The 17,071-nt window shown below is 39.7% G+C and overlaps 1 protein-coding gene across 1 annotated transcript; it reads right to left on the bottom strand.

Moving 5' to 3' along the window:
• Window positions 1-1,697: 1,697 nt before the first annotated feature.
• On the bottom strand, window positions 1,698-6,003 carry LOC140931074 (sodium-dependent phosphate transport protein 2B-like). Its single transcript, XM_073380815.1, has 4 exons — window positions 5,893-6,003; window positions 5,654-5,795; window positions 5,260-5,532; window positions 1,698-3,799 (listed from the first exon to the last, which is right to left on the bottom strand). Exons 1-4 carry the CDS (start codon window positions 5,965-5,967, stop codon window positions 2,469-2,471), a joined length of 1,821 nt encoding a protein of 606 aa, XP_073236916.1. The 5' UTR covers window positions 5,968-6,003; the 3' UTR covers window positions 1,698-2,468.
• Window positions 6,004-17,071: the final 11,068 nt, after the last annotated feature.

The following is a 17,071-nucleotide window of genomic DNA, read 5'->3' as shown; positions in this document are numbered from 1 at the left end:
CAACCTACAGACTACACTGCGTACTGATCAGATGACTTGTTAATTGGTGGGAGATAACGATAACTGTGTAGTGGGGAAGGGGCTACCAACGGTCTTACTTACAGAGGGTAGGGTAAAGACCGCTTATGCCCCGCTTAAAGCCTTGTTCACTACAACGAATGGTGCCAACATAATCAACTTCACGGCCGATTCACTTTCAAACACTTTCCGATAGTGGATTTTCTCTCTCTTCTGCGATTGAAAACACGGTTTAGATCAAATTTACAACCCAGAATTTGCCGGCTAATTTATGGTACAAGCACCCTTTAGACAGAGAATATACTCTCTAGTGGTAGAGCACACCCTGAACCCCGACTCGACACCTTGAGTGGGTACCGGTAAAACAGAAGAGCCAAAAAAAAGTCGCAGTGATCATTAACTTCCTCCAAGATCCCAGAGTCTACACATCTTTCCAAGTTGTCTTCTACGCTCGACTGGCATGTAAGGGCCAAGCAAACCCACCCCTTAACTTAACCCAACAAGCAAATGTTAGCACCATTTCGATGACAAGGCTTTAAAATCTCGCAAGAGAAAAAATCGTCAAAAGGAAGCAAAACGAATCGCATTAACACTATTTTCTCAGCTTCGTTTAATAGCACGTCCTAGCTGTGAATACTGAAGTAAATTTGCAACACCGCAGATTCACTCCAATTCAGCGTTTTGATATGGTCTTAAAAAAAATAATAATCATCGTGAATCACGCAAATTCAGTTCAATACTTTTATTGACTAGAAAAACGACTTTAAGTCCAACAAATGAAAGCAAATTCATCCTACCTTAGAGACGGATGTGGAATTATTTCATGAGGAAAAAGTTTATTCATTGAGAATATTCAATTTTCAGAAATACGATTTCCGTATAGTCTTACGCGAATGCCTCATGTCTATTAAGGCAGCAAAACGTTCGACTTGCTGTATAGCAATAAACCAAATTTAACTATTTTTTTCAATCAGTTTACTATCCATTAAGACGACGCACCTGGAAATGAATGAAAGAAATAGACATCAGATCAATAAACAATAGAAACATCCTCATATAAATCGTTCTTCCCAATTGTTTTGTTGAGATAAGGCGGGTGTCGTAAGGGGAAAGGTTAAGATTCTCAAGAAAATGACCAGGGCCCTGTTGTTCGAAGGCAGATTAGCGCCAACCCAGGGTTAAATTTTAACCCGGGTTTCTTTTTCTTTTGTTCTTTTTTAAAAGCATTTCCCAAATAATTTTTTCTGTTCTTTTTCGAGCAAAAAGAATAAAACTGATTAGATTCTCAAGCTTTAATCTCTGAAATCCAACTCCACACTAACCCTAGGTTAACTTAACCCTGCTTTGAACAACCCAGCCCAGAGGTATAAATACCACAGTTTTAGCAACTTCTCTTCAGTTACATTTCGGGCAGACCCTCCACCCCTCAAATACAACAATTTGGGGAAAAACTCCCTCAAAACAGGTTTGTGCTCCCTTAGCCTAAACACACACATAAATAACAAAACCCCCCAACATAAAAAAACTCCGACTCCCATTCAATGTTTAAAAGTTAAGTTTTTTACAATTTAGGGGCCTTGGGAAATTTGAGGGTAGCATGGTAGTCAAAAGGGTTATAAAGCATGATGTATTCCGATATAGGGCACAGAATTTTTAGCAAAAAAGCTTCAGACTCAACATAACTTAACCCATTTTAATTGTTTATTTTCAAAATTAGCATTAATACAATGCAACTTTTAACGATATTACCAATATCGGACTTACCTCAATAAGCACGTCAATACAAACTTTATTATACAAAATGAACACAGCATTCATAACAAAGCATAACATGCATCTACACCTCATTTTCAAGCAGTATACACTTATCACTTAAACTTTAAAAAGTTGATGTCCACTTTCAGGTACTACACACAGCCAAGAGATTTGATTGCATTACTTTATTGTTACTGCTGCCGTCTTCTGAAAATGAGGTGAAGATTATAGAAATAAAAATCAATAAATAATATTAAAATGACTATGAAACAATGTTAAATTAAGTTACTCATGAACTGAAAGGAGAAAACAGACGAGAGTTAGAAATGGCTTCAAGCACTTACTGACACTAGCTGAATAAGTTGAATAACACTATGGGCCAGTTATTTATACAAAGTCTAACATGGACCTCTTCATCTCCAGATATGTTTATATAGATATCCTTTTTATCTATTTTGTTTTTGTTTTTTTCTTTTTGTTTCTTTCATTCTTCTTTATTTTTCTTTATTTTTCTCTTCTCTCTGCTATATGCTACATCAAGTTTTAGTATTCCAGATAACCACAATGTAACTGGCTAAAACACAGCCTTCTTACTATAGGTTTAAACCTGTTTAAATAACCAGCCCTTTGTGTTGTAAAACTAGTGATGGAGTTCCTGGTAACCCCATAGTTTACTACAACAAACCAAGTGCTAACTAAACACGGGACTCTGGGCCCCTTCGGTTTCTATCGGAGCCACAGAGTTTTCTCAACTCATTCATTTTGGAGAAAACACGATCATGTGGCTCCAACGAACGAGTCCATTTTGGTAGCCATTCCCAGTCATGGAGGACCTCAGGTAATCTTTCTGGAGCTTTCCTCTGAAGGATGTTGACAACAAGAACAAACAAGAAGAGCAAAACAAATGGAATCGCAACACCAAGGAGGATTTGCCAACCAGCCAGCGACAAGCCAAAGACAGCTGCTGGAAGGAGGAAGAAACCAAACACCAAGTACGCTATGGCAAACCAGCGGTAGTCAGCAGTTTTGTTGCCTAGGGTCTTTGCAACATTGATAGGGACTTTGCGCAGGTAAGGGATTGGATACCACAACATGATACCAGAGATGTTGAAGAAGAGATGACAAAAGGCAATCTGGAGAGCTTTGTCCAAGTTTGAGTCACTAGCCAGGGCTGCTAAAATACCAGTTGCAGTTGTTCCAATATTAGCACCCAAGGTAAGTGGAAATGCACGTTCGATAGTCACCACTCCAACTCCGATAAGGGGTGTGAGGGCAGAGGTGAAGATGGAACTAGACTGCACCAACATAGTTAAACCAGCACCAACCAAGATGGCCAAGTAACCAGTGAGATGCTTGAATGGTCCTGGGAAGTCTGCATTGACGGTCTTCTTGATGATCTTGGCCATCTGACCACGGAGCATGGAATGAAGGATTTTGACGATTGACACAAGGCAGATGCAGAGAAGGATGATGGATACAACCAGGATTATGATCCCCACTTCTGTGTCACTCAATGTTGTGCCGGCAAAAAGGAACTTGCACTTGGCTGGTGTTTCTTTTGTCTCATTTACCAGCACATAAGTGAAATAAGTTGAGTTACTGAAAGTCTTATTAACTTCTTCAGTAGTTACTTTAGGTTCGCAATTTTTGATCAAGGACTTTGAATCAGCCGATTTGTCCCCAAGGGCAATCTTCTTTATAATGTTCTTGTCTAACTGGATGATCATCTTGGTGAATGGCTGTGTGACAGTCTTGAGCAGCTTTTTGTTGGTTCCTTTAGCCTGTTTCAAATCAAGAACTCCAATAATCTCTCCTGTCAATCGACGCAGGTAGCCAGTAATGACCTCCATTGGCAAGAACACAATGACTGACAACCAGTTGAATATATCGTGTACAACGGCTCCAGCAAAAGCACGACGGAATTCATTTCGCTCGGCAGCTTGAGCTAAGGAGACAATGGTGTTGGTGACTGATGTCCCAATATTGGCGCCCATCACAATTGGAATAGCAGGTTTAACAGCCAGAACTGAAAACAATTGAGTTCCTGTTAGACACTTATATTTTCTACAATTCACATATTGAGAACCAATTTTACTACAAGTTTTGCCTTTGAACAAGACCAGTTCATCTTCTCGTCAGACAGGTTAAGTGAGTCAGTTAATGTTTAAAATGTAAGAATTTGTCATGAAATTGAAGCCAAGGAGCTAGGATAGTAGTTTGATAAAATATTTAATCCCCCAAAAGATTCTGTTAAGCTATCACAAAAGAAAAAACTTTCCACTGATTTACGTGCAAGTTCTCAATAAATGGTTTATTATGATAAGACAAGCCCTTTCAGTTGTCTCCTCCTCTATGCCGTGGAACTCTCTCCCAAATCACAAAGACAAGCAAAGCTGATACCAGGATCTTCATTAGGCATGAGAGACTAGAGAATACCCCATTTACAATGAAAAATTCTCCAGCTAAGGTTCGGTTGCCTGGGACTATTTATTATTCACATGAGGAGCCTCTTTCAAAATATTTTCCTATAACGTGACACCTTTCTCCTGCTACTAGAATTCTCAATGAGAATCCTGTGATACACACTTTTTTATTTCTTTCAAAATCAAATGTTTCTAAATTTTCAGCCTAAATTTATCTGTCATTATAAATTGATTAACTGATTTTTACCCTGCTCAATCAAACTCCTAGGAAATACAACATAAACACTGATTACTATCCAAAACTGTGGTAGGAAAACAGTTATACATGTACAGTTTAAAGCTTGAATTCACAAAGGTATCAGTAGGATGAACTAATATTCCTGTTGTAATGCTATCTTTGTTAAGAGCGGCATTTTCCAGGATGAGGTTTTGCAAAATCCTGAGAGAAAATAATATTATGCAAAAGTTTTGCCAAGGCAGTGTCATTCAAATGGTAACACTTTTGGAATTTGGTCCACAGATTGTATAGACTGGATGACAAATAATCTAGCCTTTACCAGGTCCAACAGTGGAAGTGATTTGATTTTCTTATGTTGCACGCTAGCACCTTTTGCAAAAACATTCGTGTTTACGTTAACCGATCGCCACTCGTTTGTTAAGAGTAATTCATTTTACGTGATGGCATGTTTCGAACAAAAATTACGTGCTTACGTAGGTGTTACCCCCACTTGTTGAGAGTAATCCCAGCTGCGTGTTGCATGTCTAATTCCATAATATTTACGCAAATGTACATGTGACTTAGAAAAGAGATGCGATCCGTAACACTATAATTTTACTACAGTAATTGATTTTCCCGATAAGACAGTTTGGACCATATTTAACCCACGTCGAAAATATCTGGACAACGAAAGGTCACGCCGTCGATCGGACATAATTTGTGACCTTTAGATAAGGAGGTCGCTTTTAACATTATTGTAACAAATTAGGCGTAAAAAAACAGACCTTCATTTACCCAGCGAGAATTTAGAAAAATTCCTTAAAAGAAAAGCAAAATAAAACTTACTGTCAGCAGCCACCATTGCGACCACGATGGAAGTTGTAGTGGACGAGCTTTGAACAAGGACAGTTGCCAGGATGCCAATCATAAGGCCAGCCACGGGGTTGCTGAGGATTTTATTCGAGGCGAAGGCCTCGCCAGCGGCTTTTCCTCCCAACAGGCGAAAGGCACTGCTCAGGAAATCCAACGAACAGATGAAAAAGTACAGAAGACCAAGGAGTAGGACAATCTTCGTGAACGCCAAAGCGACGCGTAGAAACTTCCCTTTACAGTCGAGTTCTGTTGGCGCGCAAAACGTGACCGTTATAAGAAGTAGCGGGAAAACCATCAAACCAAATAAAAATTGACAAAAATCGACCGCGCTGTGCGGAAAAAGTAGAGAAGTAGACAGACAACTTACCAGACCACTTTGGCCCAAGGTCCTTAAGTTCTGGCAAAGCCCAAGGATCAAATTCGTCGCTTTCCCCGTCCTGATTGTCCTCGTGTGTAAGAACCTTGGTTCCCGCGTTCACATCAACCGCCAAAAACGTTTTCTCCTCATTCTTTAAGAGAAAAGGGCGAATAGAAAATAAATTTTTCCTGCGCGAAACAAAACTATTCGATCAACCCATGTACTCGTCAATGAAATATGAAACCTACCGGCACGTTGGCCTCGCCACAAGGTTTCATCTCAACTTCAACCAGTTTGGAAGGACTACTCAGAAGGTCCGCCATGATGCGAATGTCGAAATTCTAAGTCGCAGCGCTTTTTGTATCTACCGGTGAGCGGAAGTAAATATGCACCAATCGTTTGGTAGTATGTAAATGAGCTCATCTCAGGTGCTCTTTAATTGGTTGAACGTATCATGCGAGGGCGCTTACACGTGATATGTGAATGGCGAACTTTGTTCGGATGTGTGCGAGCGGAAGTAGTTTTCGCCGACACGTGTACCCCAACCATTTCGAGAGGGAACAAAGAGTTTTACTTTCTATGTGGCCGAAATTGAGAAATTTTATTCGGAGAATTTGTACTATTCGCCATTTTTAGCGCCTTATCTCCCGCTTTTGTATTTGTGAAGACTTGCTCGTTCTAAATCACGCTGATCGAGTTGACGAGAAATGGCAAGTCCGCTCCCTTCCATGGCGGCACGAGATTCAAATGGTGGCCTGATTCCAGGCCTGATTTCGTTTAAAAAAATTCTGTTTTGAATGTTAACTCGGTTAAGAGAGTATTACGTTTGCCTTAGATCAGAGGACAAGTTTTGTAGCGTGCACGTGAGCTAAGGAACGCTTTCCGTGTAGTGAAGATTTTCATGGAATGCAATAAAAACTGATAGGGCTTTTATTATCACGCGGTCAACGATGTTTCAAAAAACCGCTTGTCACGTTATAAAATGTTTTTACATTGTTCTGGCACATCTGCCAGTGATTTTAACAATCCACCTCAAGAAACGTATATCTGTGTATTCATGTGTGACTTAATTTGGCGCGCGCGAAATCTAATCTGCGGGGGAGGCTAGCGTCAGGCGTCAAACTCACTACATATTCCGGTTATTACATAATCCTTTCAAGGTTGAGTATCCGACCCTTTTGTTCGGGAGCTCAGCGTTAAGCGCTAACTATATTCTAACGATCGTTCATTTTTTTTTCTTTTACATGTTATAAGTTTTCCCAGATCTAATATATTCAACATTTTCAAAGTATTGAAGTTACATTCATCGTGGCCATGACGAACCCCCGGGGACGAACCGTACAGCGCCGTTCAGTCAGCGTTATATTTACAGTATACACTCTATTTATCGCATGAATGATCAAGATGAGAATATAACAAAACTTTCTATAAATCTGTACATTTTGTTTGTATTTTTTCTAGCGATCGCGTTTTCTTTCAACGGCTGCTCGTGAATTCGAACGAAAGTGCAAGCGAGTCGCTCTAATCGCAATGTGAGACGGCCGGAAGATGAACTTTATTCGATCAGGAAAAGTTGAGCAAAAAACTAAGTAAGCCAGGATCTAGGGATTACACCAAGTATCATCAAGATTAGCCTTGAAGTTGATTTGATTGCCAAAAACATACCTAGCCTGGCATGCATGGCTGGCGGCGGGGTAAGAGTACGGAATCAGTACGGGAGTGCTTTTTGGCGCCGGCGTCAAATGACACCATGAAGAAGCAGTCGCGCGAGAGAAATCCCGCCTACTTCAAGCGGGTTACATCACTGAGATTCTTTTTCCTTTGTATGATCAGTTTAAAACCATGTAAAGAGTTGTTTTTCCTGAACTCTTGTTCTAACTTGGTAAACAGGTGTGAGCGGTGGAGTAAGGTGAAAAAACAACACCGGCCAAGTTGGACAAGTCAGGTAAGACATGTTACACGCGAGGGTTCTCCTTACACCAGGTGCAATCCACTAATCACAGCCGATGCAGGGCGGTGAATGCCATATTTCATGATTCTATTTTTGGAAAAACGTGAAAACTTCGCGAAAGCGACATGAAAATGTGGCAGCTCTGAATCCAAATTTAACCTGATATCTGGTAGGCTTAAAGAACTATAAAGGTCCGGAATAGAGTACTAAAGTGTGACGTCATAAAAATGAAATTTCTGAAATCATGGGATTTGTCAGGATATTCTGAAAGAACAATGTCCAAGAAGCCTACTTGCCAAAAATGAGCATTTCGGGGCAAATTGTCTCTGAGATCTTAGCCCAGTTATGCTTAGAAAACTCCATATAAACCCTTCTAAATTTCTTTGGGTCGACCCAAAAAAAATTAGACGGGTTTGTATGGAGTTTTCTGAGTATGACCGGCTAACATCTCAGAGACAATTTGCCCCGAAATACTCATTTTTGGTAAGTAGGCCTCTTGGAAGTTGTTCTTTCAGAATATCCTGACAAATCCCATAATTTCAGAAATTTCATTTTTATGACGTCATCACTTTAGTACTCTATTTGGTGATTCATGACAATGATGCGATTCCGGCTCTATGTCTTTAATTTTTTTATTATTATTATCGCCATATCAGTCAGGTGATTGGAACAACGCCTAAAACATCGTGCAAAGAATGGTGCATGATAGAGGAGTCAAGAACCGAAAAGATCATACGACATTATAGCTAGGAAACCAAGCTTCAGCAGTGTCAATATTTTGCTATTCAGCACTTGCCAAAGTCACGTCCTTGACCACAGGACTAAACACTGTCAATTGAGATGAAACCGACTAGCATGAAGTTTGTGTTTTAGTGTTTCAGGCTTTCTCTCCAAAGTTTTCAAAACAGTTGAAATTAAATTTTCTTCGTTTCAGCACCTGACCATATTACTACCATATTCCGGCATACTAACTCTAAAGTCAATCATTCAACCAAGAAACCTTTCCGAAAAATTAACCAAGAAACGCCGGCATGTATTTCATTTTCAAGCAGAAGGAGTTAAAGAAGAGCAAAAATGAATGTTTTAATAAGGGGGAATTTTAGAACTTACTTAATGAAACAGCATGTATCATGATCAATTAGTGCCCCCGAAGCGCACAATGAAAATGAGAGTGTGATACAAAAAAGAAACCAACGAAACAAGAGTGTCATACCACGTATTTGTCTTACTATCTATCTTAGGGTGAAAAATCAGTCTAAAATACTTTAGTTTTGGCTCAGGCATGATTGCATAGGGCACAGTTAGTATGGTTAGGACAAGTATTCAGCAATTTCAATTCCAGAAGCCGCTCAAGTTGTTTTATACTAAGGCGTCTTTAGGTTTTTCATTGCACTTCACTGTAAATTCGGCTACCATATTCAGATCCATTGATATGTAGTATTCGACTAGTTCCACAATCCTAATGAAGAGATTTGTAACGGGTAAAACAGTCTTTCTATGCGTTCATTAACTCGTCCTGTATCTGAGTGTTTCTGTCCGGCCCTCCATCTCTTTGCCGATTCTACTGGAAGATAATCTTGACGGAGACTTCAAATAAGATAAACCTCCTACTGTGGCGCTAATGTTTCAGATTTATACAACCACAAAGTTCCGTTGTGGAGCTTCTTCAGGGGGCGATGTCACGACAATAGAGATACGGCTGTTTGAAGCAAAAGAGAATATAGTGAAGTCTTGTTCGGCTTAGTGCCGACATTTACTACACCCATACTAGTACATAAAGTACTCTTGTAGAGTTATGAAGAATATATCAAACAAAATTATCGGGAAGCAGTTACCATGGAAAAAGTTGCCCAACTTTTTTTAAGTTTCAATTCATGTCCACCCTTGCCATCCATTGCAATAGACGACAGGAAACAGTTTCGATGTCTTATTATAGTCTTAAATAAATAACACTGGACATTATTTTTGGAATTTAATTGATTAAAAAAAGCTTTAGTTTTTCAGTAAGATACCAAATAGCGAGACGTTGCGCCTTTAAGGCCGCTTGCTTCATCTCGTTCCCTCTGAAAACGACAAAAGGGTGTCCTTCGTTTGGCATGTCACGGGAGCACCAAATGTCGCGGGCTATTGACATGATCTTGGAACAAATTTTGAATTTTTACTCCACAAGTCTATTCAAATGACACTCTCCTGACTCTTAAAGGATGAGTATCAGGAGATAATGACAAGCGAAGCAAAGTAATTTTCTGACATGTAGACCATGTGCTTCACCTTGTTTAATGACTTTCCTCAAGCACACTAAGTTCTGTTCATAGTTTTTTTCTCTTGGCCAGTTGCTACTGATGACTTGCTTTTAGGAGTGAAAGAGTAAAACCAAAAAGTGTATGAATATCCATGCAATGGAATCAGAGGCACCCAATGCAACGAGGCGCGCGGAATACTGTATTTTCTTAATAGGTTTTCTCTATGCTTTAGAAGCCTGTCTAGTTAATTTTGAGCTGCTCTAAAAAACAATTTAATATCTGATCGGATATCTTAAGGGAACTTTGGTCGTCTCGAGTTTTCGTCTCAGTCGAAACTGACCTATCACTCTGGTAGCTAGTGGCTAACAGAGTCAGATGGGTCCGGTCGCAAAAGTTCGAGGTTGTAGCAGCCATAATTTCATTAGAAAATTCTTCAATTATCTCAGACAAATGGAACGGTTATCCAGAATGTTTTAGCCTTTCTTGAGCTTAAGAAATGTTTAGGCAAAAATTGCTTCTTCGAACCGTTATTTCACAGAAAAATGTCGTCGGGTGCCCATGATGTAATCCTTCATGCGTTTATGCACGAAACGAATCCAATTAACCCAACCCTTCCGCTACTGCACTGAGCTATCGCCGATGACTTGACCTTACGTTAACATAGCTAAAACTGAAGAGGATGTATTCCACTTGGTACACATAACTTTTTTGGTCAGTGCGTTTTTTTTAGCGAAAGGGTTAGGTTTTAAAGGTTGTTTGTGAATCAGTTTACTTTCACACATTGAAAATCGAACCGGCTCTCTACATATTCACCGGCGAAAAGAGAAAGTGGGTGGCATGATATTTCTATTATTACTCTCGGCTAAGATGACAGGCAAAATTTGCCGTAGCATATAGAATCTTGCTGTTGCGCAACTTAAGTGGCAATTTCCTGAAAAAATGATCGTCCTCAGTCAGTTGAGCTTTCATCACTCCAAACCAAATAGAAAAGGTTAAACAAGAGAATTCTATACGGTGGTGGCATCATTGATGACCAATTCTTACGCAGTCTGATCAACCCAAACATGGTTTGTTATTTGGTTAAAAAAATTAATTGCTGGAACTATTTTTTGTTATCTTTGTGAAGACCAAACAACACCTAAGAACACGAACCTTGAACGTTCTACGAGAGTGTTTTTAAGGTGAATGAGATCACGTTTGAGCCCGTGAATGAGATCACGTTTGTTAGCCTCCCGTCTGAGACATGATCAGACATTTTCCGGCTTTTGGCTCATGCACAACTTTGTCATAACTTTATGTCTAAAGATTTCTCTGTCACCCTGTGGACTGACGCCCCTTTTTGTCAAAGTCGTGAGCCATTTCATGAATGCCGGCATAAGAATAATCTCAGGGAAGAGAGGAACACAAAGAGCCCCTCCTGCCTAGATTTAGAGTTAACAACTGAATTTTGTCTGTCCCCAATTGCTGTGGTGATTCAGATTTTTAAGAAAGGGGCCGGAAACCGACTTGGAAAATAATAGGGAGCTTAGCAACGACTGCAACGAAAGCGAAAACGTTACCAATATAAAGAAGAGTTCGCTTGTTTTCAAACTTTGTCACGATCATTGTGACTCCCATAAAATATCAAATGTAGCTGAATTTTTTTGGAATTGAATTCTAGGGGAACGCACCCAAGTTTAGAGGGAGAAACAAAACTGACTCGTCATAGTGTGTTTACTTCCTTCATGAAACGCCGTCCGGCTCGAGGGAATTTCACATCGTAGTCGTGCAGTAGTAACAGCAAAGAAATGCTTAAAACAGCGTGCTGCATGTGCAGAGTTGTTGCGTTGCTTATTAAACCTATTTCTTTTTCGACTTTGTCGTTGTTGCCCTCGCTGTGGTCGTTGCTTGTTAAACTTCCTAATTTTTCATGGTCTCGCGGGACTAAATTAAATGGGATCGGGACCCGAGCCCCCGGGCCCCCGGGCCCCTCCCGTAACGGATGCGCTACTTTTGCAACTTTCTTGGCGTTAAAGTTAAAACTGTTCCAAATGTCAATATTTCTGAACATATTAAATTTGTGGCAAACATTTACAATTTTTTTAATTCCAGTAGTGTATTAATATCTTATTCAAAGATTTAGATTCTGGTGTCTTATTCAAAGACACCAGAATCTTAATTCTGCGGTTGACTCTAAATTGCAAAAAAAAAAAAGATTGTGTATGTCATGAATCACGTAGATATGCCGAGAAAGCTCATGGCTGGTATAGGATCATAAACGGTTGACAGCTTTGTGTCTTTGACCTCCTCTGATCTCACTTATAAGTATTTACTTCATGATCAATTCATGTGCATGCCATCACATGTACGGAAGCCGCCTACAGAAATAGTTGTGAGGATAGTGGACTACAATAACCACAGCTGAACAGAAAATAAAAGTACTGCCAATTACAATATTTTCCCGAAGCCATCTTTCCCATTATAAATAGTATCACTACCGGAAACAATTTATGACTTGATATTTTATTTCAGTTTCTTCATCGTTTGTGTATACAATGAGAAAAATAAATTAGCTGAAATTCTTTCAATGAATTGTGTTTTCAATTTGATTAGCGCACATCTATATTTCAGTCATATTCAAAGACACTAGCATGATCCCAAATGCTGTACTGAACTCCAAACTAAAATGAAGTTATGCGTGGTATGCCTACTGGCTGAGATCTCTTGTGATCCTTTACACTGAAGTATTTACTGCTTTCTTAGATGCATGGCTCACATGCGCGGAAGTTGTAGATTGAAATACAGCTGCTCTACTGGACAACAACAACCACCACAGCTGTGAAGTGCAATAAAGCGAAACCATCTTTCAGATTATCGTGACCGCCCAGCAAGAAGGTTCAGTATTGCTAGCTATGTCTGCCCAAAGGGGGAAGGTACATCTAGGATTTTTGGTGGGGGTGTGCCTCCTGGTTCTCCAAATTCTGACCCTATTTCAGACCAAAAAAATGTCATTTTCCAAACCCGTTTTCAGACCTGACCTCTAAAATCCATACCCGTTTTTAGGCCTGGTCTTTAGGCAGAAATTATGTTATAATTACTTTGCCTCAGAGCACAAGCAAAAAATTTCTTCAAATGCATTTCTAATTTGCATACTTCTATTTCTTTCTTATTCATTTGGAACTCACGATAAATCCCGTAGTTCCCTCGAAAACCACACCCGATTCCAGACAAAAATCGGCGAAGTGTATACCCGTTTTCAGACCAAAAAGGCCTAAAAACGATACCCTTTGGGGCGGCACATACATATATGGCTTATATATGGGAGTACCCCCCCCCCCCCCTCCGGGTATGTTTGATATAATTTCAGTGTATAGAGCAAAACCTTCACAACGGGATAAAATTCCTGGAATATTATCTTAGCGGTGGATCAGACGATGAACAAGACTCTGAAGAATGAACCTCAGACTTCAGACTTTGGACTCTATCTGTTCTATCGACTCTGGACTATAAATAAACAGCTTTAGTTATTTTTCTTCTTTTCTTTTTTTCGTTTCACATTTTTCTTCTGAAAATAAGATTTAATTGCGGCCTTCACTCAACAGCTACCCTGGCCGTTTGTAAAATTGGATCTATATCAGCAACCCCGACTTCACACTCACTTGATTTTGTATTACTCATTCAAGAATACATGTTTTAAAAGGAGGCTATGTCATTATGAAAATTAGCAAGAAAGCTGGAAAGCAACTTGATATTCTTTGTAGACTAAAGAATATATTATCGTTTCGGACCAAACTCTGTCTTTATAATTCTTTCATAATGTCTCATTGTCATTACTGTTCCTCCATATGGCATCACTGTTTAAAGTCTGAAAGTAAAAAACTGGATAGGTTGCATGAACAAGCACTTGGTTACTTGTACAGTGACGAGTCTTCACAAACTAGCACTCGTTATGATCGTATTGTTGGTTACAGCCTTGTGGATCGACTTATCCAGGACTTGTTAATTATTGTATTTAAGACAGTTAACAATTATCCACCTGAATATCTGAGAGACCTATTTAGGTTAAGAGACAACATCAAAAACCTGAGAGGGGTTAACAAGCTGCAAGTAGCGAAACCGAATATGACTCCGTTATGGCAAGAACTCAGTAAAGTACCTTGCGGCTAGTACTTGGAACAAGATTTCTGATACCTTAAGATCCCTAAGCACATTGTCAGCCTTAAGAAAAGCAGTCCAGCAGCTAAGGTTTTAGCTAATTCTATATAATATCTATGTTAAGTAATTGGGCTTCTTATTGTAAAAAGCTATGTCACGTAATTTTAAGGCTTTATACGGTAAATAAGTTTTTGGATTTCCCTTTCTTTCTCTATTATTTTATTTATTTTTTTTGTTTTCTTTTCCTTTTTCCCCTCGGCTTATTAGCATATTTTTTGCTAGAGGTCTAACCAACCTCATCAAACCCGAGATTAAATAAAGCCTTATTCATTCATTAAACGAGAATATTGCCGTAAATTCTGTGCTAAAGTTCAGTATTATCGGTGCCTTAGTACCTATACACTAAATGCTCCTGTAGATTTAGAGTTTCATCAGGAAGCACTAACCATAATATTTTTGGTGATTTTGGTAGGCATAGCTAAAACTTTAGTAGTTGGTCCAATTTTTCATTTTTCAATTCATGTGTATCCTTGCTATCCGTTGCAACAGACGATAGGAAACAGTATTTGAATGCAAAAATGTGGTATTATAACAAAAGTGGACCATTATTTTTGGAATTAAATTGATCTGTGCGAATACTAGTCTCCTTCGCAGCCGTTATTAGGGTCGTCACTCGTCACGCAACGCTCCTCCCCACTAACGGCCGTTAGTGGGGAGGAGCGTTGCGTGACGAGTGACGACCCTAATAACGGCTGCAAAGGAGACTATGCGAATACACGTTTCAGCTTTTTAAGTACTTTTTAAAAAGATCATGAAGATAGCAAATAGCTAAACGCAGCCCCCTTTAAAGTGGTTTTCAATGCGGAAGCACCCACGCCAGAACCTCCTATTGCCGTCTTGAGTAAGAAAGAGAAAAGAGCTCTGTCTTAATCGCGTTAAGCCTTTGAATTCGCCGCAGCCCGAATTTCTAGGCTAGTCAATATTGTCTTCTCTCGTTAAACTGATTTTTTTCGGGTGCGAGCATCTGATAACTGATAACTTGATGGGTCATAACCGAGCCCGCTAAAGCAATCATACGAGTATTAGGCCTGGGTTCGAAACTATACCATAGCAACATGCTACGCCTGGAGCTGATTACTTGTAATCAGCTCCTGGCCACGCATGCTCAACAAAGATCTTACTCGATTCTCCAGTACGCCAAAAGAAAGGCTCTGCTGACATCCGTGTCAGGGTGGTACGGAAGTAACGGAAAGCCCCCCCGCGACTTGAATCCTTGCCCTATCGTTATCGACGCCATTACCCACTCTATGTCTTGTTCCCATTTTTCATTGTCCCGTTCCAGCATTGCCTTCTGGGTGATCTATCCGCAATTTTGTATTTTTTTGGCGGAGAAAGCTCGTAATATAGTTGGGATGTGCCACAGGCAGCCCAACCATTATTTTCAATCTGTGGATAACTTGTAACCAAGAGGGCAGCACTACAATCTCGAATTTGAATCCTCTTGTACCTCAGCCTCTATCTTGTCTTTACTGCGTATTAGTTCATTGAATATTGGAGTCGATTTTTCAAACTATTTATTTTTCAAAATATTTATTCAGTCTGAGAATGATACATTTTTTGAGAACGGCTCCCTAGCGTTTATATTTTATTTCAGCTTTATCCAAATGATTGTGACGCAAGCTAGCAGCACAACTATTGAATTAAATATCATATTGCCTACCATATTCATGTATATTTAACAAATAAACAACCTCTATCCACAATTTATACTCTTTTATACAATGTACTGAATGCTACGCGCGCGATGATTAGTCGTTGCCCATCAGACACAGGGATGACGTCACAGGAAATTTGTTTGTTTGTTTGCTTATTGTTTTGTTTTGTCCACCACTGTGCACAGCTTTGAAATTGTCTGCGAGATTATGTCCCGATTAAGCAAGCGATGGCCCCCAAGTCCCGTTAAGTGAGCGGCTACTGTATACAAGTCAGAAAAATGGAGAAAACGAGACAACAAGAGTTTCTTGACGACTTGAAAATGCCTTTACTGGCAAAAAAAATTATAGAACAATCGCGATCGTGTGTTGCGCGATTGAAAAACCGTTTGGCCGAAAATGTCGACAAGTTAAAGAGGAAAACTTGGTGTTTGTGAGCCCCCTTTGGAAAATGCCTAAACTGGCCAAATTCTCTAGCAGTAAAGCGGTACGAGGCAAGTTGGTCGTTATTTCTTTTCCGCACATTGTCAGATAAAACGAATAGATTCTATGTATTCTATGCCGTGCATCTCTTCACTAAGAGATCACCAAAGACGCTAATGTGTCACCATTTTGTTCTTACCACTTATTGACGTAATCCGTAACCTATTATGTACCTACCACTGAACAGATGCACGGCAACATAGAATCTATTTGTTAAAAAGACCACGGCATCCAAATTTTCTAACTCGCCGACTGGTTTAGATCCAAAGATTTGTCTATTTGGTTGTGAACAATAAACACCGACAGTTTATAGCGTCAGTTTTTGGTGAATTTTCTCCGAAATAGCCACAAGCAGCCCAAGTTCGTTGCTTGAATTACCGCTTGTTTTGATACTGTTTTGCATTTTAGAACGATTCATAGACTTTGTATGAAAAGTTTAATATAGTTCTTAAAACGTAGAAATATAGTAAAAAATATAGAATTAAATTTCATTTATGTAAACTTGGGTTTGTTGTTACTTTTTCTGTATAACTTGGGCTCGATTCATGGCCATTTTATACGGTTTTGCGGCTCGTTGTTTGTTCGGACTTGCTTTTCCAATATAATGCGAAGCAAGGCAGGTTACTGTGTGCAGTCTCAACTTACAAGTCTCGCCTGCGCGCTCAGGAACCTTGATGACTACGCGTTGCGAGGTGAATGCCAACATGAACTCATGGGATCCGGATAATCATTATTGGCATAACTCTGCATGGATCTTCCTACCCTCGGATAGCTCTACCGATTGCGCGAAAGCGGTGTTTAGAATTATCCAATGGATGAGCGTATAAAAAAGGTTTGCGTTCACCACGCAACACAAGGTCACAGAGTTTCCTGAGCGCACGTCAGATTGCCCAGAACCGAAAAC

Source organism: Porites lutea, chromosome 3 (genome assembly GCF_958299795.1).
Source record: "Porites lutea chromosome 3, jaPorLute2.1, whole genome shotgun sequence".
NCBI lineage: Eukaryota > Metazoa > Cnidaria > Anthozoa > Scleractinia > Poritidae > Porites > Porites lutea.
Note: the sequence above shows the minus strand (reverse complement) of the source record. Positions and strands in the feature narration are given on the sequence as shown.

What these genes read in the sequence shown, in the direction of transcription:
- LOC140931074 (XM_073380815.1), bottom strand. Translation starts at nt 5,967, where the DNA reads ATGGCGGACCTTCTGAGTAGTCCTTCCAAACTGGTTGAAGTTGAGATG. An exon ending in GTGGCGAGGCCAACGTGCCG is followed by an intron (nt 5,796 to 5,892) that starts GTAGGTTTCATA and finishes TTTCTCTTAAAG; the next exon opens with AATGAGGAGAAAACGTTTTT. An exon ending in CCTTGGGCCAAAGTGGTCTG is followed by an intron (nt 5,533 to 5,653) that starts GTAAGTTGTCTG and finishes GCGCGCCAACAG; the next exon opens with AACTCGACTGTAAAGGGAAG.